The following is a 26,148-nucleotide window of genomic DNA, read 5'->3' as shown; positions in this document are numbered from 1 at the left end:
TATTCATTGTTAGATAATTTTAAAGTAGTATTTTTGTAATTGTGATATCCTGCAAGTATGATAATCAGACCTTTTATTTGAATAACTGATAAAGCATATTGTGTTCTGTAGCTTCAACATATAGTTTGATGATTTTAAAGATTCAGACAGTTATAATATTTTCATTGTTCATAGAGGTAAAAATGTTATTACTTTGTATTTTTTAGATATTATTTACTACTGAATAAGAATATAGTTACTGATACATATTACCAGTATAAAACCTGGTCCCATAGACAGGTAATTACATGTTGCAACTATGGTGCATGCGTACAATTGCACAAGACATGATACAACAGGAATGTCACCATATTATCTTCTATTTGGTAGAGAACCACAAATACCGGTAGACATTATATTTGATTTGGACAAATCAGAGAAAATTCTGAACACCAAATATATAAAAGCTTTAAAAGAAAGAATGGAATCAGCATACAAACTTGCAATAGCATCATCAAGGAAACAACAAACACAACAAAAACTACATTATGATTTAAAATCAAGAAATGCTATTTTGGATATTGGAGATAAAGTTCTAGTTAAAATTGTTGCTTGGGATGGGAAACATAAATTATCTGATAAATGGGAGGAAGATGCATACATAATTATAGGACAACCAAATTCAGGAATTCCAGTTTTCGAAATTAAGAAAGAAAATGGTACTGGTCGGAAACGAACATTACATAGGAATTTGCTACTCCCAATAGGACACCTTTCTGAACATTCAAATACTGATCAAGGGCAAATTACTCTTGATTATAAAGAAGAGGACGATAATGATTCATTGATATTTGATCAAGTAGAGTACAATGTGAATGATACAGCAGATGTATCAATTAGCGATCCATTGCCTACACAGGATACTGGAAGTGTGGTAGCAAGGGACGCCTTGCATCCTGGTGATCAAAGTGAAGATGATGAACAGGAAAATTCTGTTAGTTTAGAGTCAGAAGTAGAAAGTGGTCAGGAATCAACAATTATTGTTGATGATGATATTGAGCATTCCAATACAGATATTAATCAGAGCTCTGAGACAAATGATATAGTTGTTAATAATCAAGAAGACATTGATCCTACACCAGCTCCAAGGAGATCAAAGAGAACAACTACTCAGCCAAATTGGATGAAGTCAGGTGAATTTATCATGGCTCAACAGTCCAACTGGCTAGCAAAAGCTGAATTTCTTAAAGGACTAGCAATGTCTGGAATGTTTCCTTCTACAGAAAAGGATATTGGGAGAGCACTTGTGAAAATAGTGACTGAGAATACATGATCTCTGTGAATTATTTTATCTTTGTGATTCTGATTGTACATTGCTTTATTTATTTTTTTATTCTACTCTCTGGTATGTAAATGGTGGGGTCACCATTTCACAAGCTGGGGGAGTATGTGATAATGTGTATTTCTCATATTTTATAATACATTCATAGAATATGCTTTGTTACATATGAATATTTGATATTTGAATAAAATTATATTTTAAAGTTATTTGACTGATACAGTTCTCTTTTGTTTAAAAAGAATATATTTTATTCATCTACTTGACAAAGTATTGATTTTGTCTTCAGGCTATGATTGATCTTTATAGTACATGTATTGTTATATTTAACTATACATTGGAATTATGAATTTTCCAGAGGTGTTATGGTCAAGTGAGTTGTGAGTAGTTTAAGGTGTGTCTTGTTTGAGTCTTTCTATTGGTTGGATATTTCTAGATTCCTTTGTTTTGTGGTTGGATATAGTTTTCCCGCCTAAATCTATATTGTGACCAGTGGGTTCTTTGTCTTCATATAGTTAAGACATTTTTTCTATCATAGAGTTTGAGAATATTGCAGATTCTATATTCTTGTGACAGATATATATTTATAAGGTAGATATTTAAACAAAAGAGAACTGTATCAGTCAAATAACTTTAAAATATAATTTTATTCAAATATCAAATATTCATATGTAACAAAGCATATTCTATGAATGTATTATAAAATATGAGAAATACACATTGAGTTACAATTTATGACAAAAATCAGTAAAGACCCATCGAAACAACATCTGATACACAAATTTAATAATACTTTTAGATATTTGGATGATATTTTGGCTCTCAATAATGACGACTTCAGTATGTATACTAAAGAAATTTATCCTGTTGAACTTACTTTAAATAAAGCTAATACTAACAATGACCACTGCCCTTTCCTCGATCTTGATATCTATATCATTAACGGAAAGCTTAATACTAAAATATATGATAAAAGAGATGATTTTTCATTTCCTATCGTTAATTATCCATTTTTAGATGGTGACGTTCCCTTGTCACCATCTTACGGTGTTTATATATCTCAACTTGTACGATTCGCTCGTGTATGTAACAATGTTTTAGATTTTAACGAGAGAAATTTATGTATTACTGAAAAATTATTACACCAGGGTTTTCGATATCACAAACTAGTCAAAACATTTACTAAATTTTATCATCGGTATAAGGACATCATTCGTAAATATAGCTCAACATGCAGACTTCTTATACGTTCAGGTATTTCACATCCAATTTTTTATGGAAATATTCTTTATAAAGCACAAAAATGTCAGTATTCACCTCTGAAACTAACAAAACCTTTAAATAGACTTATCAAGAAGGGATATAGTTACGATACTGTTGTCAGGTCATTAAAGATTGCATATTTTGGCGTTAATATTGATTCACTTATAGGGTCTTTGCATCGGCACTAAACACATTTATTTAAAAACCAGTTGTTGGCATGACACGGGTTATGTTCTTCTCATATATGTTATGATGGTATGATACTAAACCCCTAACGGGAAGGATTGTGCCTGATATTCATATGATGAAGACATAATCTTTCAATCAGTTTAATTGAAGTCTGGAGCTGGCATGTCAGTTAACTGCTAGTAGTCTGTTGTTATTTATGTATTATTGTCATTTTGTTTATTTTCTTTGGTTACATCTTCTGACATCAGACTCGGACTTCTCTTGAACTGAATTTTAATGTGCGTATTGTTATGCGTTTACTTTTCTACATTGGCTAGAGGTATAGGGGGAGGGTTGAGATCTCATAAACATGTTTAACCCCGCCGCATTTTTGCGCCTGTCCCAAGTCAGGAGCCTCTAGCCTTTGTTAGTCTTGTATTATTTTTAATTTTAGTTTCTTGTGTACAATTTGGAGTTTAGTATGGCGTTCATTATCACTGAACTAGTATATATATTTGTTTAGGGGCCAGCTGAAGGACGCCTCCGGGTGCGGGAATTTCTCGCTGCATTGAAGACCTGTTGGTGACCTTCTGCTGTTGTCTGTTCTATGGTCGGGTTGTTGTCTCTTTGACACATTCCCCATTTCCATTCTCAATTTTACATTATCACAAACACACGAATTAAATGTTTAAGTACCCTGTAGTTTGTATTTTAATCATGGAAAATAATGACCTGACGCAGGTCATTATTTTATGCCTTGAAGCACATTTCATTGAAAACAAGTATCGTCCAGGTTGTTTCTTCAAAAGAATGACCTGTCGTTCTGAAGGAAATGACTGCATATAGGTATTTATCGTATATTGTATCGATCTGATGGGTTAAGCCCTTTTCAACTGATTATTATAGTTTGGGGTAACAGACCCCAGAAGGGTATGTAAATCCTGATCTACATAATTATGGTACCCGTCATGTTGCTCAAGAAAAGTACAAACACGGTAACAAGTCTCTTTCGGTGATATCACTATGATGACGTCCGATAAACTTTCGGAAAGAGCTAGACTTCAGCTTTACCACATGAACACTTTGGTTCAAAAGCTTCCTTGTGCTAAAGCTGAGCGCATCCCTTCTAAAATTCCAAAACGCCATCACGAGTTGTTTAACCGTTATGGAATATCTGTTACATAGATGACGACGGATATGTTCTAGTTGTCATAACCATAATTTCCATATGTTTGGCATTGAAACAACATAAGGATACATAATCCTTAAACCGCATCGGTGGTCTCGTGGTAGCGTGTTTCGCCTCGAGTGCGGGAGGTCGTGGGTTCGTTCCCCGGCCGGGTCAAACCAAAGACTTTAAAATTGGTATTTGCTGCTTTTCCGCTAAGCACGCGGCATTAAGGTGTAAGAGCAAAGACTGGTCGGCTCGGAGTAAGAATAATGTGTCCGGGTAAGGTGACATGTCTTCTTGCGGAATATTATCTTGCGAACTAGCACGTTAAAAATCCGGCTCATCGTGTCGGTCTAGTACAAAGCAGGGTAAATATTCATATAACGGTAACATTTTCTCGTCCTGAATATGCATCGTTAATTATCCATTTCTAGATGGTGACGTTCCCTTGTCACCATCTTACGGTGTTTATATATCTCAACTTGTACGATTCGCTCGTGTATGTAACAATGTTTTAGATTTTAACGAGAGAAATTTATGTATTACTGAAAAATTATTACACCAGGGTTTTCGATATCACAAACTAGTCAAAACATTTACTAAATTTTATCATCGGTATAAGGACATCATTCGTAAATATAGCTCAACATGCAGACTTCTTATACGTTCAGGTATTTCACATCCAATTTTTTATGGAAATATTCTTTATAAAGCACAAAAATGTCAGTATTCACCTCTGAAGCTAACAAAACCTTTAAATAGACTTATTAAGAAGGGATATAGTTACGATACTGTTGTCAGGTCATTAAAGATTGCATATTTTGGCGTTAATATTGATTCACTTATAGGGTCTTTGCATCGGCACTAAACACATTTATTTAAAAACCAGTTGTTGGCATGACACGGGTTATGTTCTTCTCATATATGTTATGATGGTATGATACTAAACCCCTAACGGGAAGGATTGTGCCTGATATTCATATGATGAAGACATAATCTTTCAAGCAGTTTAATTGAAGTTTGGAGCTGGCATGTCAGTTAACTGCTAGTAGTCTGTTGTCATTTATGTATTATTGTCATTTTGTTTATTTTCTTTGGTTACATCTTCTGACATCAGACTCGGACTTCTCTTGAACTGAATTTTAATGTGCGTATTGTTGTGCGTTTACTTTTCTACATTGGCTAGAGGTATAGGGGGAGGGTTGAGATCTCATAAACATGTTTAACCCCGCCGCATTTTTGCGCCTGTCCCAAGTCAGGAGCCTCTAGCCTTTGTTAGTCTTGTATTATTTTTAATTTTAGTTTCTTGTGTACAATTTGGAGTTTAGTATGGCGTTCATTATCACTGAACTAGTATATATATTTGTTTAGGGGCCAGCTGAAGGACGCCTCCGGGTGCGGGAATTTCTCGCTGCATTGAAGACCTGTTGGTGACCTTCTGCTGTTGTCTGTTCTATGGTCGGGTTGTTGTCTCTTTGACACATTCCCCATTTCCATTTCAATTTTATATTAATTTGCCGCTGGACGTTACGCAGTCATCCATCATCATTATCTTTAAGAGTTTCATTTAATATGAATATAATATGTGAATAAACTCATCATAGATATCAGGATTGAAATGTTGTACGTCAGACACGCGTTTCGTCTACAAAAGACTCATCAGTGACGCTCGAATCAAAAAAGTTAAAAAGTCCAAATAAAGTTCGAAGTTGAAGAGCATTTTGGACCCAAAATTCTTAAACGTTTTGCCAAATACAGATAAGGTAATCTATATATGATGTAGAAAATCCTTAGTATTTCGAAAATTTTAAAGTTTTGTAAACAGTTAATTTATGATTATGACCATATCAATGATAATTCGTGTCAACACAGAAGTGCTGCATGACTACTGGGCTGGTGATACCCTCAGGGAGAAAAATTCAACCAGCAGTGGCATCGATCCATTGCTTGTAACTATAATCCATGTGGTATAAGCACAATGACAACTAATTTGGGATATCGACCTACAAACACATTTAATGTAGAAAAACAAAACTAGCTGGTGAATCTTCCTATTTAACTTAAATTTCCAGAAGATTTAAAAAGTATTTGTGTCTATGAACGTGAAACAAATTCATACTACAAAAACTATGAACGGACACTCTGCGTCTGAAAAATTATGCGTTTAATACAATTGTGAGGATAACATTTGTGGATTATATATATTTTTCTTGTACTGTATGTCAGCAATATCATTTAATAGGAAATTTTAAATATTTTTTTTTCTTCAAAAAAAAAAACAAAAAAAAACAATATTATAATTATGTTTTAGTGTATCTTGCTACCTCTTTTATTCTTAAGACAACTTAAATCAATTGAGTAAAGCTTAATGAATAACAAGCATTTATAAAACAGCACGTTGATGAATGTAGTTGTGACACAATAGTGATCAGGAAATGAGAAATCCATCCCTGTGAAAATCTGCTCCAATTGATTTATTTTCTGAAATTAATCGATAAACGTTTTGTTAAAATACTATAAGAACAGCATTATTAGACAATAGAATCAAGAGATCAAAATGTTTAAATGTTTCCTCTTGGTCAAGATTTACCATGTTTATAAATTGGTAGAAAGTGGTCGTATCTTCATTGTCACTGCTTTCAATGCGGCAAGGTCCTGCCATTCTCTCCAGTAGATGCAATCAACTCCATTACTTCCGGGTGGCTTATAAAGTCCATTCGGATTGACGCGTGCGCAGTCTCGGAACCACCATGCTCCCATTCTGGTGCTGTCGGCACAGTTTGATGAACCTGGACCATTGTTTTTATCCTTAGTTGTAAAAGGAAAACCATCGAGGCTATAGATACCAACCATGGAATCACCTGCAATTTATAACCCAGCACTAAACTTATATATAAACGTCTCCTAATTAACCAAACAGTGTTAAAATAAGGTATACAACATAATGGAATGTATATTTTTAATTTGGTTCCATATGCGTGAATTTGCTATAAATCTCCCGCGCTGGTATGACAGTTTTATTGTGTAATTAATAACTTAATCGGATAATCATCTCCATTTAAACAAACGACATTTTTGATGATTGCATTGATCGAATAATTTGTCAATTTTGTAAACAGGAACTCTGGCTTGTATTATTATTGGTAAACAAATATTGACTTGATTTAAGAAAATTTAAATATTTTATGAAAATAACTTTAATTAAATCAATTTCAGACAAAATAACAAGTGAACAGTTTTATAAACTGAAAAATTTGGCTTCAAATGTCCAAGCTTATTTTTGAACACATACTTCTGTCATACCCGATTTAATCCATCGACATTTCAAAGTTTTCTCTTTCACACTATTACTTATTATAATCCGTGAAGGGTACCAACTATCCTAGATATAAACTCATATTCATTTCCTAGTAAACAGACCGCTATCTATATTTTTTCAATTTCGGTAATACCGTGAAATTAAGTACACGCGAATATGTCGGCAATACCAAATACGCGAAAATATGTACTCGCGAAAAAAAGTACATTTACAGTATCTTCAAATGACAAAGTATTTCCTTTCTTTTCTTTGGCATGCAGGTCTCATTTAGTCTTCTAGATATCACTGCAAGTAAGAAGATTAACTGTTGAAGGTTGATTTAAATTGCAGTAATGGCAATATATCTAAAAGTGGTATTGCATAGCTTTTTGGTATTGCCGACATATTCGCGTGTCGTTGTTCTCCTCTTATATTTGATGTGTTTCCCTCAGTTTTAGTTTGCAACCCGGATTTTTTTTTCTCAATCAATTTATGAATTTCGAATAGCGGTATACTACTGTTGCCTTTATTTAATGTACTACGATCATTCATTAGGCTAAAAAAAATATAAATATATGTATGTAAGGTCATGGTAACGTTAATACTAATACGTTTTAAAATCTGCAAAGTTCCTTAATTTCACAGTTGCCCACCGTAAAGCTCCTCGGTCTTAAAAAATGAACAAACGATTTCAGAGATACATGTATGTAATCAATATTAAATTATCCAAATAACACAAGCAACACGTTATGGTATATGAAGATATCAGAAACAAATACCAACTAGTAAGTTACATGATATTTTCAAGGAGTGTGATACACATTTATTTTTCAGCCCACTCTATCAATGAACGCTTTTAATTACAGCTCATTGTCGGCATAGGTTGTTCCCGAGCATCTATATAGACAGGCATTTTCTTAACATTGAATAAACTTACAGATTTTTTGATTTTATCAACTTATCTATTATATTTAATTACTTTACCATTAAAAACGTTAAACATCCATATTTGATAACCCATTATTTCTATTGCATACAGAAAACCCAGTAAACGAGTACTTTTTAATCAAAAGACAGTTACCTCAGACGTCAGTATAGAACATAATGCTCCTACAACTCACCCACCGTTTTTTGGTTGGGTTCGTGTAGCTCAGTCTTTAGTTTTCTATGTTGTGTTTTGTGTACTGTTGTTTGTCTTTTGGTCTTTTTCCTTTTATTTTGCCATGACGTTGTCATTTCATTTTCGACTCATGAATTTGAATTTCCTTTGATAACTTTTGTCTCTCTTCTACAACTTGAGACTGTGAAACATCGAATTTTAGATATGATCCCTATTGCCATGTTATTACAGGGGACCTCAACATCGTTCAAATCCAAGGATCAAAATATCGTCCTTCATCTAAATTGGAAACACTGTCTTAGGTCATTAAAGATGCTCTTTCATCCAATTGTAAAGATTGTGTTTGTACCAACCGACAAAGTAGACAACAGTTAGTGGAGGCATGACGTAAATACTGAACGGGTATTCTTAAGAATGATATTACACATCCTACATTCAGGTCTGTGCGCTCCACAGACAGTAAAATAGTAAATTACACCAACAACCCATCAACTATCGTTTTATTTCGGCCTCTAGTATGTATTCTACTACTGACTTTTCAGTGCTTTTATCTAACTCCCTTACTACTTTCGAAGCAATCATCATAATTTCTGTAATAAAGCATATGAAAAGAATGAAATTAATTCCTTTCAATTCGGTTGACAGTTCCAAATTGTCGACTTTCTACACTTAACTTAACAGTTTTCATACTCAATTAGATGGTCATTTGAAAAATATTTGCAGAATTAATTTATTTGCTGCAACTAATATAACGTTCCATTGTAACGAAAAAGTAGATATAGTAGATACTTATTGGAAGTATAATGAGATGATTTAAGCTGTTCATTTCCTCCCATTGACAACATCTATGTGCGTTTCGACAATAAAGTTTATCGACAGGTTGTAGGTATACGTATGATACCAATTGTGCCTTTTTAATAGCAGATTTGTTCCTGTATTGTTATGAATCAGTTTCTGGCCAAACGCAGTAAAATCCGTTTCAATTTCGTTTAATTGATGAATTTAACAACAACTACTGTTACCCATCATCGCTAGCCAAGTGTTAAGATTTAAGCCCTACTCTTTAATCTAGGCATATTAATATAGAATTGGTGTATACAGCGTTGCGCCATCTAGCAACAGATCAAAGTCACGCCCACTCCGACAACATCATTCTTATCCAATGGCAGCACTTGAACTCTCTTCAGTGTGTAGGTGTAAAAATGGTTGTGTCCGATGTTTACAAATTTCACGAAGCAGGAATCGCATTTATACGTTGACATTCCAACATTTGCACGAGGAACATACCCAAGAACTTCAATTAGTTTATTAAGTTTCAAAAGTGTCACTAAATATCGTCCTATGTTTGGGGTTAAAGACAAGTTGCACAATCGGTACATGGTTATTACTTTTTGATATTTTCTACATTTACACGTGATCAACATAATTGCGCTTTTTGATTGGATGCAGCCAGTTAGAACTGCGACCAATATAAATCATTACCACGTGGGTCCGAAATGATGATTTAAGGGCATACGATACAGTTACAGGGGAGATAATGATGTTGCTTACGTAAAATGTTATTTTTCGCGACGTCAAACTGCGACATATCGGGAAAAGATGCATTTTGCGAGTGATTTTAATCATTAGCTTGAAAACGAGTACATGGACTCCTCTTTTTTTAAAATGGCATTTGACTTGATACTGTTTTAAGATTATTTGTTCCAATTTTTATGAAGAAGTCACCGATGTATTTTTTTTTTAAATTAGATAAATATACAGCAAAAAATGCCGTTTTTTTCTAAAATCAAGAAAATTTAATAAAAATGAATTATTTACAAAGAATTGTTACACGAGTTGAAGATCCTACTTTTGTAACGCAGATATTCCAAATCTTTTTACAAAAATCCGCATGTATTTATCTTTTGAAATACAAAAGTAAAGTATAAAATTGAGAATGAAAATGGGGAATGTGTCAAAGAGACAACAACCCGACCAAAGAGCAGAAAACATCTGAAGGCCACCAATGGGTCTTCAATACAGCGAGAAAATCCCGCACCAGATATCGGGCTTCAGCTAGCCCCTAAACTAAAATGTGTACTAGTTCAATGAAAATGGACGTCACACTGTACTCCAAATCTTACATGTATAAATGAACTAAAATTAAAAAACATACAAGACTAACAAAGGCCAGAGGCTCCTGACTTGGGACAGGCACAAAAATGCGGCGGGGTTAAACATGTTTTGTGATATCTCAACCCTCCCCCTATACCTCTAGCCAATGTAGAATAAACAAACACACAGGAATACGCACAGTAAAACTCAGTTTAAAAGACGTCCGAGTCCGATGTCAGAATAGATAACAAAAGAAACCATAAGCAAAATGATAATCATACATAAATTAACAAAGGACTACTAGCAGTTACTGACATGCCAGCTCCATACCTCAATTAAACTGATTGAAAGATTATGTCTGTTCAAAGGATAGAAATGTGCAATAAACCGAAATTTTATATAAAAGTCCAATATTTCGACCTCATTCATCTCTAAATTTAGCAAATTTTCGTAAAACAAATCACCGTGGGACCAAAACTGTATCGTAAGCCCTTAATGTGTCAAGGGTGAAGAGTAGGGAACCGGATCGTAACCCTAGCCTAGCGAAGACGACCGTTAAATTGATGATTTGTTTTCGTTAAATAATCAAGAATATACTGCCAAAAGATACCCAAGGGATTAACTTACTTTAATTATATGTAATATTAACAATATAAATCGCCCTTTCCTAGATTTAGATATATCAGTTTCACAAGCGAAACACCATATTAAAATTAACGACAGAGCGACACATTTTCGTTCCCTATTGTTACTTCCTTTTTTCGACTGCGATGTTCCTTTGGCTCTATCTTACGGTGAATGTGAATATATATCCTCACTCGTTCACTATACCCGTGTCTGTAGTTAAGTAATAGATTTCAATGAACGCAATTTATGTTTCACTGGTAAATTAAACAGACAAGGATTTCGTTACCACAAAATACTTAAAACCTTTACTAAAAATTTTTATAGATACAAATATTTGGTTTAAAAGATTGGCTGTATCTATGAAATACTTATTACTAAGGAGATAATACATCATAATTTGTACGGTCCAGGGCTGATCATTCTTATTGCTCCAGCTTGGCCCAAACAAGCCTGGTTTCCCTATCTTCTTCACCTGTGCTCGTCTACTGGTTCTACCGGTACGACAAATCTTAAGCTACTTTGACCTATAATTGTTAACTTTTATACATTGTGACTTAGATGAAGAGTTGTCTCATTGGCACTCATACCACATCTTCTTATTTATATTTATTGATTATTTGAATAAATTGATTCTAAGAGGTTATTAATTTATCATTGTAATAAGATCTTTGAATATTGTTTTTATTGGTGCTAACATTGATTTCTTATCAATTAATTAAAACATACCTTAATATGCATTGCTATACAGTTATAAACACTTGCAGTTCTACATCCTATCGAACCTTATATTTTGGCATTACACAAAGTTGTAATATCCTAGACAGTCTATCACGTCTTTACACTAAATCTATTGAATGTGTACTGATTGATATTTTGTCTTAGATACATATGATTTTCTATTAGTTGTTACTGGCTTTGAACTATCTTTGAGTACTCTCAGATCGGTACTTTGTGTCAGTTTAATGTTTTTGTAAGATGTTTTTTTGTGTGTGATTTGTATCGATTTAATGTGTCAATGTGACCTATAATAGTTAATTACCTTTACGTCAATTGGCTTCTGGTGGATAGTTGCCTCATTGTCAATCATACCACATCTACTTATTTTATATACCTATATTGAGTTATTTACTTCAGAACGACAGGTCTGTCTTATGAAGAAACAGCCAGGATGTACTAATAATATTCGCATTTCTACCGGTGAGCAGCCACGTGATTTAATTGCGAGGGGGTTCTATTATTTTATCTTGATTTTAAGTTTTGAACAAACCAATAGTATCCCAGACAAAAGGGGAAAACAATTATTCTGAATAATTTGTATAAATTACTTACCAAAGGACTTGTATATTTCATACACTACAGCAATTTCTGCTTCTTGCTTCATGCATTTACAGTGACATTTTTGATAATGGATAGTGATTACTAACTTTTATATCTAGATGAGATTTATTTAAGCCTATGGGTGGGGTTATACCTTATCGCAATAGACAAGAATATCCCACTTGAATTTGATCGATAAAAGGCGATACAAATGCCTGCAAATTTTTGCGGAAAATAATAATTTTGACGGTATAGCAGTCAGATAATGCACACTTTAATGTTTTTCTTATATTTTGATCCGTGGACCAACAAGAAAGTGCAATAAAACCAGAAAAGACGTTTACTCTCTATAAAAGAAAGGTGAACGATATCAAAGGGATATTCAGACTCAAAGTCGAAAAGAAACTTACATTACCATGGCAAAACACGAAAAACGACGAAAAGAAAAACAACAGTACACAAAACACAACATAGAAAACTAAAGCCAAAGCAACAGTAGCCCTACCAAAAACCAGAGTTGATTTCAGGTACTCCAGTAGAGTAAGCAAATCTAATTCCACATGATTCACTCGTCGTGCTGCTTATGTAAGTATAAACCCGGTGATAATTCTAATTCGGTAGGTCATATTTAAGGAGGAGAAGATGGGATGATGGTGGTTACGACAACTGGAACCTATCCGTCGTCATCTGGGAAACATGGGAAACATCTGGGAATATGTTGTCAATCAAGAAATCTGTTATCATGATAATACAAAAATAAGAAGATATGGTATGATTGCCAATGAGACTACTCTCCACACGAGACCAAATGACACAGAAATTAACAATTATAGGGGTACGGCCTTTAACAATGAGCAAAACCCATACCGCATAGTCAGCTACAAAAGTCCCCAAAATTACAAATGTAAAACAATTCAAACAAGAAAACTAACGACCTAATTTATGTACAAAATAATGAACAAAAACAAATATGATACACAGCAACAAACGACAACCACTGACTTACAGACTCCTGATTTGGGACAGGCACATACAGCATGTGGCGGGGTTAAACAGTTCGTTGGCGCCAATCCCTCCCATAACCTTGGGCAGTGATGTAACAGCACAACATAAGACCAAACTATGTAAAATAATAAACGAAAAACAAATATGAAAAACAGCAAAAAACGACAACCACTCAATTGCAGGTTCTTGACTTGGGACAGGCACATATAGAATGTGGGGGGTTAAACTAGTTTGAATGCGCCAACCCTCCCCCAAAACCTGTGACAGTGTTGTAACAGTACAACATAAGAACAAACTATAAAAACCAGTTGAAAAGGGCTTAACTCATCAGATGGATACAAATAGAAATACATATAACAAAAACACATAGTGGACTTGGAAGGGTACTTATACATCACCACAACAAAAGACACTAAGTACAGATCTGAGAGTACTAGCAGTTACTGATAGCTAGTTCAAAGCCAATAACAACTAATAAAAACAAATCATACATCTAAGACTAAAATATCAATCCGTACACATCCAACATCCAATAGATTTAGTGTAAAGACGTCATTAACAGTCAGAGAAAAACATGACCATGTGCAGTACCAAGATACAGATATCGACAGATAGAAGAGCCATGCATGTGCATATGTATATAAAAATAATATTAAGTTTGATTTTAATCTACTGATAACAAAATCAATATTAATACCAATAAAACAATATTCAAAGATCTAATTACAGTGTTGAATTGGTAACCTTTTAGAATAAGCGTATTTAAATGATCGATAGGTTTCCCCTAGTCGTAACTTTATAACATCACCATAAAAATTAGGATTTGCTATCTTGTTTGAAATACGTTTTCTACAGGTACAACCAAACTTCAAAACCAAATCTTTATATCTATGGAAAAAATTAGTAAAGGTTTTAAGTAGTTTGTGGTAACGAAATCCCGGACTTAATGATTTACCAGTAATACATAGATTACGTTCATTGAAATCCAAAACGTCACAACAGACACGGGTATAGCGAACGAGTTGTGATATATAAACACCGTAAGATGGTGCCAAAGGAACATCACTGTCTAAAAAAGGAAATTTAATAATAGGGAACGAAAAATCGTCCTTTTTGTCGTAAATTTTAGTGTAGAATTTCCCGTGTAGAACTGAAATATCTAAATCTAGGAAAGGACAGTTATTACCGTTTATATTTGATTATTAAAAGTAAGTTCTTTTGAGTAAATTTCGGCAGTATATTTAGAAAATTCTTGATTATTTGACGAAAAAATATCATCAAGATAGCGGTAAGTGTTGTTGAATTTATCAATTAAATGCATTTTAGACGGGTTTTTACTGAGTTTTGTCATAAACTGTGATGCATAACAGTACAAGAACAAGGCTGATATTAAAGGGGCGCAATTGGTGCCCATAGAAATACCATCAACCTGTCGATAAACTTTATTGCCGAAACGTAAATAGATATTATCAAGGAGAAAATTAACACCTTCAATCATCTCATCACACCTCCAGTAAGTATATCTTGCATATTTAACTTTCTCATTAGAGAAGAAGGCTTTAGATGAGGTGAGCAAATATATTTGCATTCAGATTTACCAAACGATCATGTAATCAAGTAGGAAAACTTTTGTTTGATAAGATTGTTTGGAAGTGTAGTGTAAAGAGTTGAAAAGTCAAAACTGTCAACAGAATCATAAGGACCATCAAAAGCACGTAATTTTTCTAAAACATCCAAAGAATTTTTAAACTCCAAAAATAGTTAATTCTACTATTTTCATATGTTTTATTACAAATGTTAATGATAAGTTATTTGATAGTAGTTAAAGAACTAGTTAAAAGCACTGAAAGATTAGTTGTGGAACACTTACTAGAGGCCGAGATGAAACGATATTTTACTGGTTTTTTTGTGTAGTTGAGGTTTCAGAGAATGTTTTTTAGTCTGAGTGACTTTTCCCTCCTTAAGACAAGAGACTAGCATCTACGATGCCCATTCTTGTTAATGAAACACAGCAGGACCAAGTCTTTTAATTTGTCTTTTAGTGTGGAATGGGGATATTCATGTAAAGGGTAGAAACGTCAAATCTTTTAATAAAGTTGTAAGAGGAAAGACACTTAGATGTACTCTCTATGACGGTATGAAATTAAAACAAAATCATTAAAAGAAACAGGACAAAAATCAAAGTCTTATTCGTACCGCCCTTAACTCTTTAACTATCAATGAGAAGACAAGATGTTAAACTGGGTTATTTAGACAGTTATACAAAGTTTCCATTAATGAACTAAGTTTGAGATAGCATTCGACATTTTTACCTATGTTCTTGATATCTGGGAATATTAAGAAAAAAGTTAGAAGATATCAAAAGGACAATTAAAACTCAGAAGCCGAAGAGATACTGACTAAATCTTGGCAAAAAAAACCCCAAAAAAACACGAAAAGACAAACATCAGTCTACAAAACACTACATAAAAATCTAAAGTTGATTTCTCAATTTCAGTTTTATCGCGAGGGCTGTATCATATCTTCAGGTTTAGCATTGATATGTTTTTTAAGTTTGTGGTTAAACATTTTTTACCAGCAGTGCCACTGTATCCGCCAATGGTTAGTATATAATTAAATGCCTCATTTCCTATTCTAAATGTTGAGTACTTAGCGTAGGTTGTATCGCCATTAAAATCCTCCAGATCAAATCTCAGCAAGTAATCCTTTGAAGACGATATAACGTGCAGGTTGTCGTTTCCTTGAAGAATAAATAAAACTTATTTTATCACAACAATAAAAAGCATTATTTTACAATTTAAATCTATACATTGAATGAAATAAATATGTCTTCATATAGAGACAGAAATCCTAAGACAAAGAATAAAAAATTCCGGAAAAGTTCTCATTTTCATTCCTTCAATGTATAGAATTCAAACCAAGAAATTGTATATTTAATGGCATCTGATACAGTTTCAGGTTGTATTGTCATTTATATAATTTGAAATATGTTGTAGGCCTGGACTACTAATAAAAAAAATCACTAAAAAAACATACGTCACCGTGCGAGAAAATTGAGGCTGACATTTTTAAAGAAGGTATAATTCTTCGTCATAAATTAATAATTAAGATTGGATCCATTTTGAAGCCATGATAAGTAAAGATAAGGGAAAAATAAATACACAGAAGAATAACTTATTTTGATAAGACTGTCGTACAAGTGAGAGGTTTAGCGCTATAAAACCAGGTTAAATCCACCATTTTCTACATTTGAAAATGCCTGTACCAAGTCAGGAATATGACAGTTGTTGTCCATTCGTTTGATGTGTTTTGTCATTTGATTTTGCCATCTCATTAGGGACTTTCCGATTGAATTTTCCTCGGAGTTCAGTATTTTTGTGATTTTACTTTTTATTATTCGAGCCAACCTTGAAATCACGAATTAGAAGCTCAAAGTACTAATTTTGGAATGCGGAAATCGAGCAGTTATAATGTCGTTTTTTATAACTTTTCTACATTAATTGTCTTTTGTCATGCTTTCTCAAAGTAGCAAATAAAAAATATATGTCACCGTGCTGGATCCGGAGATAAATCGCAATAAATCCGAAAAAGTGTGTTCCCCTTTGGTAACCTCAACGTTATAGCGAGAAAATGCACGACGTTGCTGGCTGACAATTTCGACATATCCTGCTAATTTACCCTGCAAGGTTGATATCATCGTCAGTTTTCAGGTCTATATATTTATTGGGTATTTCGAGCTACCTTAAAATTATAATACTATTTTCGGAAATGACAAAAATGTAACACGAATAAGAAACTCAAAGTACGATTTTTTTAACTTTGAAAGCGGAAATCGAGCGTTTCTTATTATGTCGTTTTTCTCATTTTTCTCATCTGTGTTTTTTTGATCTGATGAGTTAAGCCTATATCAACTGATTTTTATAGTTTGTTCATATGTTATACTGTTACACCGATGTCCAGGTTAGGGGAGGGTTGGGCGCCCGCGCTGTAAAACTATTTTTCTGTTCGCCGTGAGACTTACGGTCTTTCAGAAAATCGGATCCAAATCAAAATTCGATCTGGTATGAATGATAATAGAAATGATAATTGGCATGCATACTGTTAACTCCAAAGGGATCAGTCGTCTTGAGATTTCATTGTTGAAGACTGCACAGAAAGTTCAAGACGAGGAACAGCAGGCACAGTGATATGTGTTTATTTTTTTATTATTTCACTAGACTTTTTTCCCGTTTATTTAACCCAAAATGTGAGAATCAAATGCACTCATCTTAAGGGCGTAGAAGTTGACGTGTGTGTGAAACAAAAATACCGAACTCCAAGGAAAATTCAAAACGGAAAGTTCCTTTTCATAAATTGGAGTATCGTTTATACTAAATATCGTTCAAGCAAGGTTTTATTTTTTTAATACGGATAATCACACGCATGACGTCACGCTGAAAGTGACGTTTTTGGGGGAATTCAAATGCACAACGTCGCGCCAAGAGTTAACTCCTTTGAAACTATATTGGATGCCCTTAAAAGGAATGGAAACGCGACAGACTTCACAGAGAATTGTAAGATGAATCTCTGTTTCATGCGATGTGTTGATCACACCCCGTAACACTAACTGTCCTATTACTTATCTTGCCTTAGTTGTCGAACTTGGCCATTTAGTTTGAAGCCAGTTATCGAACTTTTTTTAGCGATATAATATACACTATAAGGGTGATTTAGCCTTCTGAGTGGCAAACTTTCAATTTGGGTATATATTTTCCTAATGCAAATAATAATTGCTCAGGGTAATTGTGTGGTGTTGTAATGTAGATAAATGGTACATGTAATTTTTACTTTTTTTTCATAGAAAAGGGTTTTACCTGAGTTGCTTGTCGGCAAAGGATCCTTCATTTGCTACTTTATAATTTGAACCATCTTATTAATATGTCTCTATCTACCGAAACGAGAATATGGGGTGATATAAAAAAAAATATAACCATGGAACAATACAAAAACATGCAATTTCACTTTAGAAAAAGTTATTTTTGTTCCCTCAAAGAGTATCGTTATAACGTAAAAGTGACAAAATCCTATCTTTCAAAATTTGCTTTATTTTGCGATATCAATGGTGTCAATCCATTGAAAGGAAGCTGATCATGAGCAGGTGAAGTATTCGAGATAAGATAACTTTGATTACAGATTTTATAATAAACACTAGTCTGGGTTATTCCAATTTGCAAGTATAGTCTAACTTTTAAACCAAAAACGTGACACAAATTATTATTGATATGTTAATTTGAGTCGTATATTTAATATTTGAAAAACGAATCACGCCGAGTACACCTGTTAATTAATGCCTTGGTGCAAAAAAAATATTTTCTCCAAAAGTAGTTTAAATTTCATACATTTGATGTTTTCTAAACACTCATTTATACAAACTTCTATATTGTCTTATATTGTATTTTCTTGTAGTCTCTAGTGTATTGTTCTTGTATTCTCATATTGTACATTTGCTGAAAATCTCATACTGTGAATATAATTTCTGTAGATGTAGTAGGAGGTTGATTACTTATTTAGTAATTGTTGAGTGGTCCTAGAGCAAATTAAGATTAAAGCCAAGACAGCAACCCACATACATCAGCATTGTAGACCAGTTATCGGCTCCAAACAACTGAACCAAAGCTAACATAGGGGTTTCTGTGTGTCAACTAAACCATAGTCTCAGCAAATCATACTGGCTCAAAGCAGAAAGATAAGTAAGAATGAATAATCATTTTATCATTAATGCACTATAAAAATAATTTTGGCTCTTGAGAAACACTCAGCATACAAATATAATTTTGAGTTCCTGCTTGAGGAAGCCATCTTGCAACCTTCAGAGTGCGGAAGAACCTGTCTCGCCGACACTAAGCCAGCCGGGGAATGTATATCGAGGAGTCTCCACGAGAGGACGAGACTAGGCGTCTCATCTGCAGCCGGGGTGTGCAAGGTCTGCGTGGGGTTGACCGTGTGCTAGTAGAGTAGCAGTCGGGTCTATCAAACTGGCACTGGAATAGATTTGATAAATTTGTCCCCGAAATGCTTAGGGATGAGTGAAAGTTTACAAATGACCAGTGATAAAAGTCCACCAAGGTCCAAAAACTCAGATGGAAACAGAAGTGTCCCCAAGGATTCAGGGTTTTTGATCGATTCACCTTTAATGATATCACGAGAAAAAAATAAAATTGAGAATGGAAATGGGGAATATGTCAAAGAGACAATAACCCGACCAAAGAGCAGACAACAGCCGAAGGCCACCAATGGGTCTTCAATGCAGCGAGAAAATCCCGCACCCGGAGGTGGTCCTCAGCTGGCCCCTAACTAAAATTGTGTGCTAGTTCAGTGAAAATGCACGTCACACTAAACTCCAAAACATATAAATGAACTAAAATTAAAAAACATACTAGACTAACAAAGGCCAGAGGCTCCTGACTTGGGATAGGCGCAAAAATGCGGCGGGGTTAAACATGTTTTGTGAGATCTCAACCCCCCCCCCCCCCCCTATACCTCTAGCCAATGTAAAATAAAGAAACAATATGTTTACGTACTAATTCATTATAATGTGACTTATGGTTATCAGTATTCAAACATTAGAAGCTATATGTTAAGATTTCTCGTGCATACTTAAGTTATTCAGTATTCAAACACGAGAATGGTATTAAAATGTTACTCAGAATTCAAACATGAGAATGCTTTAAAAAAATTATATTCAGTATTCAAACACGAGAATGCCATAAATGATATTCAATATTTAAAAATGACAATACTATAAAAAATTATATTCAATGTTCAAAGTTTCAAAAACTTGAGAATGCTATAAAAGTGATATTTAATGTTCAATGATGAGAATGCTATAAATATGATACTCAATATTCAAAGTTTCAAACATGAGAATGCTATAAAAATGATATTCAGTATTCAATAATGAGAATGCTATACAAATGATATTGAGTATTTATTGATGTAAATGCTATAAAAATGATATTCAGTATTCAATGATGAAATTGCTTTAAAATTGATATTCTATATAATTTCAAAAAAAGAAAGTTCTAACAGATGAAATTCATTATGCAATTAAGAGTGAGAAAGAACTGCCTGTCTGAAAATATGCTAGTTGATGGATGTGGAGCAAGGGTTCTCCACGAGGGGATGACACTTGGCGTCTCATCTGCAGCCGGGGGTGTGCAGGGTCTGCATGGAGGACATCCCATGTGCTAATAGAGTAGCAGGGGTCTATCAAAACTGGTACTGGAATACAAGCATGGAATGCTATAAAAACGATATTCAGTATTAAACATGATGATATTTCCCTTAACCAATCTTGTGAAGAAGATGACATACTGTTAAGTATCTGTCTGAGGACCAGCATCCTAATACTTGACAATATGATCTTCAAAACATGCTGTACATGTGTGTGTAGTGTCTACAATGCATAAGCTAACAATTATAGTGATCTGGATTGAAGCCAAATAAACTTTGTAGTACATGTTTATGCACTTAGATTTTAAAATGATTCTTTCTAACTTAGTACATGGTTTATGCAGTTAATATGTTTTAAATAATTCTGTTTAAAGATGGAGTTTCTCATCTTTGAATACATGTTATGCAGTTTATAGATTTGAAATAAGTTTTTCAAAGGGTTGAACATTTGCGAGATAAGTGGTTTGGATGGGGTATTTTGCTTTAATCTCTTAACTGACAATATTAATCTGAGGGTTTACAATAGGGATATGTTTTATTTGTACTTATGCAGTTGGCTAACCTTATCTTTCCCGAACGGAGTCGTTTTGACTATATGAGTTCAAAAACTGTCATAATCTCTAAGATATTGAAAAAACATTATCTCCAAATAGACAATTTACAGATAGGTACATAATACATTGTATATACGTCACAAAATCATAATTAGATTATGATTAATACCGGTTCTGACAATTCAAAAATATAATTAACTGATGTGTTTGTCAAAAGTTCAAAGTTCACAGCTATTATGTACTGTTTGACTTCTGGAGGTAACTTTCCTACGGTATTGATTATTGTATATACATTTTGTACATGTATACTGCAGTCTTGCAAAGTAAAAACACATTGTGTGTGTAAATAGTAGTTTGATAAGCATCTATATTTTAAATTAATTCACTGTAATCCACAATAATTAACACTTTCAGTTCCAACAGTAAATTTTCCAAAGCTAATAGAGAAATTAAACCGAATTGTTTAATTAAATTAGACATTTGGGAAAAGGATAAACACACCTTGTTTAGCTAAGACATAATATAATTCTCTTGTTTCTTGGTTTTGACAGGTTTTAAAAAGTAAAGGAGTCTGTCTAAAGGTGTATGTTGTCAGATTCTAAGGATGCAAGTACTAGTAGCTAGATCTATAGCAACGTCCCTAGTTGGTTACAATTGGTTCGGAACTCAATACTTCTTAATTCTTTGAGCACGGTTTGAAGTGCTGCATTTGTAGCCAATCTGCTAAAATGGTATATCCTACATGATCTGCTTGAATGGTAGGAGAAATAATGTCCACATTAGAAACAGAATCAAAACATACTTGTGGGGTCCATGTTGAAAAGAGGAGGCTCTAGTATCAAATGTTATCTGGTTGAAAATGAATATGTAGGATATCTGCTGTAATCCTGTTTGAATATAACAACATTCTGAACTTGATGCATGTGATGTTGAAACTGTGCTTTATACCACAGATGAAATATATATATTTATTGGGTATTTCGAGCTACCTTAAAATTATAATACTATTTTCGGAAATGACAAAAATGTAACACGAATAAGAAACTCAAAGTACGATTTTTTTAACTTTGAAAGCGGAAATCGAGCGTTTCTTATTATGTCGTTTTTCTCATTTTTCTCATCTGTGTTTTTGTGATCTGATGAGTTAAGCCTATATCAACTGATTTTTATAGTTTGTTCATATGTTATACTGTTACACCGATGTCCAGGTTAGGGGAGGGTTGGGCGCCCGCGCTGTAAAACTATTTTTCTGTTCGCCGTGAGACTTACGGTCTTTCAGAAAATCGGATCCAAATCAAAATTCGATCTGGTATGAATGATAATAGAAATGATAATTGGCATGCATACAGTTAACTCCAAAGGGATCTGTCGTCTTGAGATTTCATTGTTGAAGACCGCACAGAAAGTTCAAGACGAGGAACAGCAGGCACAGTGATATGTGTTTATTTTTTTATTATCTCACTAGACTTTTTTCCCGTTTATTTAACCCAAAATGTGAGAATCAAATGCACTCATCTTAAGGGCGTAGAAGTTGACGTGTGTGTGAAACAAAAATACGGAACTCCAAGGAAAATTCAAAACGGAAAGTTCCTTTTCATAAATTGGAGTATCGTTTATACTAAATATCGTTCAAGCAAGGTTTTATTTTTTTAATACGGATAATCACACGCATGACGTCACGCTGAAAGTGACGTTTTTGGGGGAATTCAAATGCACAACGTCGCGCCAAGAGTTAACTCCTTTGAAACTATATTGGATGCCCTTAAAAGGAATGGAAACGCGACAGACTTCACAGAGAATTGTAAGATGAATCTCTGTTTCATGCGATGTGTTGATCACACCCCGTAACACTAACTGTCTTATTACTTATCTTGCCTTAGTTGTCGAACTTGGCCATTTAGTTTGAAGCCAGTTATCGAACTTTTTTTAGCGATATAATATACACTATAAGGGTGATTTAGCCTTCTGAGTGGCAAACTTTCAATTTGGGTATATATTTTCCTAATGCAAATAATAATTGCTCAGGGTAATTGTGTGGTGTTGTAATGTAGATAAATGGTACATGTAATTTTTACTTTTTTTTCATAGAAAAGGGTTTTACCTGAGTTGCTTGTCGGCAAAGGATCCTTCATTTGCTACTTTATAATTTGAACCATCTTATTAATATGTCTCTATCTACCGAAACGAGAATATGGGGTGATATAAAAAAAATATAACCATGGAACAATACAAAAACATGCAATTTCACTTTAGAAAAAGTTATTTTTGTTCCCTCAAAGAGTATCGTTATAACGTAAAAGTGACAAAATCCACTCTTTCAAAATTTGCTTTATTTTGCGATATCAATGGTGTCAATCCATTGAAAGGAAGCTGATCATGAGCAGGTGAAGTATTCGAGATAAGATAACTTTGATTACAGATTTTATAATAAACACTAGTCTGGGTTATTCCAATTTGCAAGTATAGTCTAACTTTTAAACCAAAAACGTGACACAAATTATTATTGATATGTTAATTTGAGTCGTATATTTAATATTTGAAAAACGAATCACGCCGAGTACACCTGTTAATAAATGCCTTGGTGCAAAAAAAATATTTTCTCCAAAAGTAGTTTAAATTTCATACATTTGATGTTTTCTAAACACTCATTTATACAAACTTCTATATTGTCTTATATTGTATTTTCTTGTAGTCTCTATTGTATTGTTCTTGTATTCTCATATTGTACATTTGCTGAAAATCTCATACTGTGAATATAATTTCTGTAGATGTAGTAGGAGGTTGATTACTTATTTAGTAATTGTTGAGTGGTCCTAGAGCAAATTAAGATTAAAGCCAAGACAGCAACCCACATACATCAGCATTGTAGACCAGTTATCGGCTCCAAACAACTGAACCAAAGCTAACATAGGGGTTTCTGTGTGTCAACTAAACCATAGTCTCAGCAAATCATACTGGCTCAAAGCAGAAAGATAAGTAAGAATGAATAATCATTTTATCATTAATGCACTTAAGTCAAAATAATTTTGGCTCTTGAGAAACACTCAGCATACAAATATAATTTTGAGTTCCTGCTTGAGGAAGCCATCTTGCAACCTTCAGAGTGCGGAAGAACCTGTCTCGCCGACACTAAGCCAGCCGGGGAATGTATATCAATGAGTCTCCACGAGAGGACGAGACTAGGCGTCTCATCTGCAGCCGGGGTGTGCAAGGTCTGCGTGGGGTTGACCGTGTGCTAGTAGAGTAGCAGTCGGGTCTATCAAACTGGCACTGGAATAGATTTGATAAATTTGTCCCCGAAATGCTTAGGGATGAGTGAAAGTTTACAAATGACCAGTGATAAAAGTCCACCAAGGTCCAAAAACTCAGATGGAAACAGAAGTGTCCCCAAGGATTCAGGGTTTTTGATCGATTCACCTTTAATGATATCACGAGAAAAAAATAAAATTGAGAATGGAAATGGGGAATATGTCAAAGAGACAATAACCCGACCAAAGAGCAGACAACAGCCGAAGGCCACCAATGGGTCTTCAATGCAGCGAGAAAATCCCGCACCCGGAGGTGGTCCTCAGCTGGCCCCTAACTAAAATTGTGTGCTAGTTCAGTGAAAATGCACGTCACACTAAACTCCAAAACATATAAATGAACTAAAATTAAAAAACATACTAGACTAACAAAGGCCAGAGGCTCCTGACTTGGGATAGGCGCAAAAATGCGGCGGGGTTAAACATGTTTTGTGAGATCTCAACCCCCCCCCCCCCCCCCCCCTATACCTCTAGCCAATGTAAAATAAAGAAACAATATGTTTACGTACTAATTCATTATAATGTGACTTATGGTTATCAGTATTCAAACATTAGAAGCTATATGTTAAGATTTCTCGTGCATACTTAAGTTATTCAGTATTCAAACACGAGAATGGTATTAAAATGTTACTCAGAATTCAAACATGAGAATGCTTTAAAAAAATTATATTCAGTATTCAAACACGAGAATGCCATAAATGATATTCAATATTTAAAAATGACAATACTATAAAAAATTATATTCAATGTTCAAAGTTTCAAAAACTTGAGAATGCTATAAAAGTGATATTTAATGTTCAATGATGAGAATGCTATAAATATGATACTCAATATTCAAAGTTTCAAACATGAGAATGCTATAAAAATGATATTCAGTATTCAATAATGAGAATGCTATACAAATGATATTGAGTATTTATTGATGTAAATGCTATAAAAATGATATTCAGTATTCAATGATGAAATTGCTTTAAAATTGATATTCTATATAATTTCAAAAAAAGAAAGTTCTAACAGATGAAATTCATTATGCAATTAAGAGTGAGAAAGAACTGCCTGTCTGAAAATATGCTAGTTGATGGATGTGGAGCAAGGGTTCTCCACGAGGGGATGACACTTGGCGTCTCATCTGCAGCCGGGGGTGTGCAGGGTCTGCATGGAGGACATCCCATGTGCTAATAGAGTAGCAGGGGTCTATCAAAACTGGTACTGGAATACAAGCATGGAATGCTATAAAAACGATATTCAGTATTAAACATGATGATATTTCCCTTAACCAATCTTGTGAAGAAGATGACATACTGTTAAGTATCTGTCTGAGGACCAGCATCCTAATACTTGACAATATGATCTTCAAAACATGCTGTACATGTGTGTGTAGTGTCTACAATGCATAAGCTAACAATTATAGTGATCTGGATTGAAGCCAAATAAACTTTGTAGTACATGTTTATGCACTTAGATTTTAAAATGATTCTTTCTAACTTAGTACATGGTTTATGCAGTTAATATGTTTTAAATAATTCTGTTTAAAGATGGAGTTTCTCATCTTTGAATACATGTTATGCAGTTTATAGATTTGAAATAAGTTTTTCAAAGGGTTGAACATTTGCGAGATAAGTGGTTTGGATGGGGTATTTTGCTTTAATCTCTTAACTGACAATATTAATCTGAGGGTTTACAATAGGGATATGTT

At 33.9% G+C, this 26,148-nt stretch overlaps 1 protein-coding gene across 1 annotated transcript in view; it reads right to left on the bottom strand.

Annotated features, from left to right (window-relative positions):
- Positions 1 to 13,033: 13,033 nt before the first annotated feature.
- The window catches only part of LOC127712851 (fibroleukin-like), a 32,581-nt gene continuing 19,466 nt past the window's right edge, over positions 13,034 to 26,148 (bottom strand). The window contains exons 4-5 of the mRNA XM_052219457.1: positions 15,957 to 16,121; positions 13,034 to 13,110 (exon numbers count right to left, since the gene is read on the bottom strand). Of these exons, the coding sequence (XP_052075417.1) occupies positions 13,034 to 13,110; positions 15,957 to 16,121 (242 nt within the window). The remainder of the gene's footprint in view (positions 13,111 to 15,956; positions 16,122 to 26,148) is intronic.

This window comes from Mytilus californianus, unplaced genomic scaffold (assembly GCF_021869535.1).
Source record: "Mytilus californianus isolate M0D057914Y unplaced genomic scaffold, xbMytCali1.0.p SCAF_8, whole genome shotgun sequence".
NCBI classification, from domain to species: Eukaryota; Metazoa; Mollusca; class Bivalvia; order Mytilida; family Mytilidae; genus Mytilus; species Mytilus californianus.
Note: the sequence above shows the minus strand (reverse complement) of the source record. Positions and strands in the feature narration are given on the sequence as shown.